The following is a 2,751-nucleotide window of genomic DNA, read 5'->3' on the forward strand; positions in this document are numbered from 1 at the left end:
TTATGTCAGTCATGAAACATTTAAAAGATTCACATAATTTGTTAACTAACTGAATATGGTATTATCAGAGAAAATATATCCTCCCAGGTAATGGCAATGAGACTGCATGGTCCTCTACAGCTTCCTCACAAGGGGAAGCAGAGGGGCAGGCACTGGTGACCAGTGATAGGACCCATGGGAATGGTCTGAAGTTGTGTCAGGGCAGGTTGAGGTTGGATGTTAGAAAATTGTTCTTCAGCCAGAGGGTGTTTGGGCACTAGAACAGCTCCCCAGGGATGTAGTCACAGCACCAACCCTGACAGAATTCAAGAAACTTTTGGATGATGCTCTCAGGCACAGGGTGTGATTCTTGGGGCTTTCCTGCAGGGCCAGGATTTGGATTTTGATGATCCTTGTGTGTCCATTCCAACTTGGGATGCTCTATGATTTTATTTATTTATAGGGAATTAAATACTGTGAATAACAGTTCACAAAGAGCATTTGAAATCTAGTAATGGACTATAATGCTCCCAGGAGGACAGTTAATTAGATGACATTCCCATTTCCATTCCAATTACCTGTATATGCATATTGAACCAGAGCCCACAATGCATTTGGCTCCACACCTTCCATCTTGATTTCTTCCTGCCTTGCTTCCCTTACATCATTAGTGAACATTGCTGCAAAGTAGTCCGAAACAGAGGAGAGAACCAACCTGAGTACATCATGCAGGAGAAAAGAAAGAAACAAAGAAGAAAAAAAAACTTAGTCAACCTGATGTTTGTTAATTTATGATTCATTTCTTTGCCCTTTGAAGAAACACTGTTTTGAGAAAAACATTTAAAAACTGACAAAGTGTTCCATGCTCTAGTTCCTCTCTATGAATAATGAAGTACTGATACTAAACCTACATTTGCTTCTGAACTAAATTAATTAGCCTTTCAAAGCTCAATGACTTTTAACAGCCAATACAGACAGAACCTAAAAAAAAAGAATCCACATAAAATGGAAATGGAATATAAATATACACTATGGAAAATAAATAAATTGAATTGACTTTTGTATGTATTATGTCAGTTACATTTTTAAATGTGACAGAATGACTTACCAGTCCTTTTCAAAGTGCTTTAAAATGCTTTTACTCTTGCTGCACACATATGCATTTATTTACTGATAACAGAACTTGGCACAGTAAACATGGAGATGGTACAAAACAAGATCTCTCATGGGTATGTACTTAGCAGTCTGTAAACATTTTAGTGCACAACAGACATTTCTTTGGATTACTGAGAGTAAAACACTACAAATAACAATGCCAGTCCAGAAAATGTGTAAGAATTATGATGTCAGTGTGTGTTTACAGAACTAGGGCGAAAGAAAAAGGAAATATTGTGAGGCAGGAATATGAAACTCACTCTAACTATTCATGAGGAGTGCTGGTCTCTTCCCTAAGAGACCTCCAGGAACAGCTTGGTGGTTCGGATCAGTTTTTGTGCTGCAGCAGTTCACTACTGCCTTGCTCACAGGGAAATCACATATAAATACACTTGGCATAAGTACTCAGCTACAGGAACAGCGAGCCCAAGAGCCAGGTCTGCTGCAAATACACTACACACATTCACATATGCATACATCCAATTAATCTCATTCTTCAATCAGTTTATGCTGTGCTGAATCATTATATTGGTGTGTTAAAATGAGGTCAAGAACCACAAAGCAGAGTAAAATTAACTGAAAAGGTGAGCATCAGTGCTTAGGGGAGGATTTCCAGGTACATACACAAAGCCACAAGCTACAAATAACTGTCTCTTAGTTAGTTAATGAACTGAAAAGGAAAGAAATGTTTACTAATTTCAACTACTTTTTCTTGTGGATTTTCTGACCATTGACCATTTGGTCAGGCTTACAGTAGGGTAATCCTTTTTTTCCAGCAACTGAGGCAACAGAGTTGGGAGTGTATGGGGAGAAGATCAATTTTACTTTAACACCTTGTATGATTGAAGCTTTGCCTAGAGAAACAAAGTTTTTCTCTTTTAAAGAATGCATTGTACTTGAAATAGGAGATTTATTAGGTGGCTGACTTGCTGAGAAAAAATAGAACTGTCTGCCAAGGTAGGGCCCAGGCATCACTTCTAGGCATTTTATTCAACCTCAGGTTTAATGACATCTGCAGCTGAATGAGAATAATACCTCCCAGAGATCTGTAGAAGTGGAGTAAGTTAGAGAATACATTCGTGTAGGCATCAAGGGAGAACTTCTGCAACTGCTTCTGGTGGTAGAATGAGATGACAATATCAGATTTTTATGTACAAAATAGGGTTCTCATTAGAAGAGAAAATGACTTGCATAACCCAAGTATCTCTGCAGGTCAAATCCAGAATTAAAAAATAAAAAAGGCAAAACAACCAACTTAAAATATTTACCTCTCGCTGTACTGACTTGGAACTTCTATGCAGAAAAAGAAAGCTCTCTGCAATGGGAAACAGAACCTAGCACTTAATCATCCCACAGTTTTGGGTTTGGTTTATTCTGGGTTTTTTCTTCCCCCAACAGTGCAACTGGCTTAGTTAGCTGCACCATTATATAGAAAACAGCTGGACTGTACACAGCTGAGCAACAACGGCTGAAGAAATGCAATAATAATCATAGAATCATAGAATTTTAGGGGTTAGAATGGACCTCACCGATCATCTAGTCCCAACCCCCTGCCCTGGGCAGGGACACCTCCCCACTAGACCAGGATGCTCAAGGCTCATCCAGCCTGGCCTTGAA

General features: G+C 39.0%; 1 protein-coding gene across 3 annotated transcripts in view; it reads right to left on the reverse strand.

The window, feature by feature from the left end:
• KLHL5 (kelch-like family member 5) overlaps positions 1 to 2,751 on the reverse strand; it is a 27,720-nt gene that overhangs the window by 15,891 nt on the left and 9,078 nt on the right. For all 3 annotated transcript variants that reach the window (XM_009075957.1, XM_009075956.1, XM_009075955.1), the window contains one exon: positions 558 to 694. In XM_009075957.1, the coding sequence (XP_009074205.1) occupies positions 558 to 694 (137 nt within the window). The remainder of the gene's footprint in view (positions 1 to 557; positions 695 to 2,751) is intronic.

Source organism: Acanthisitta chloris, unplaced genomic scaffold (assembly GCF_000695815.1).
Source record: "Acanthisitta chloris isolate BGI_N310 unplaced genomic scaffold, ASM69581v1 scaffold32635, whole genome shotgun sequence".
Taxonomy (NCBI): domain Eukaryota; kingdom Metazoa; phylum Chordata; class Aves; order Passeriformes; family Acanthisittidae; genus Acanthisitta; species Acanthisitta chloris.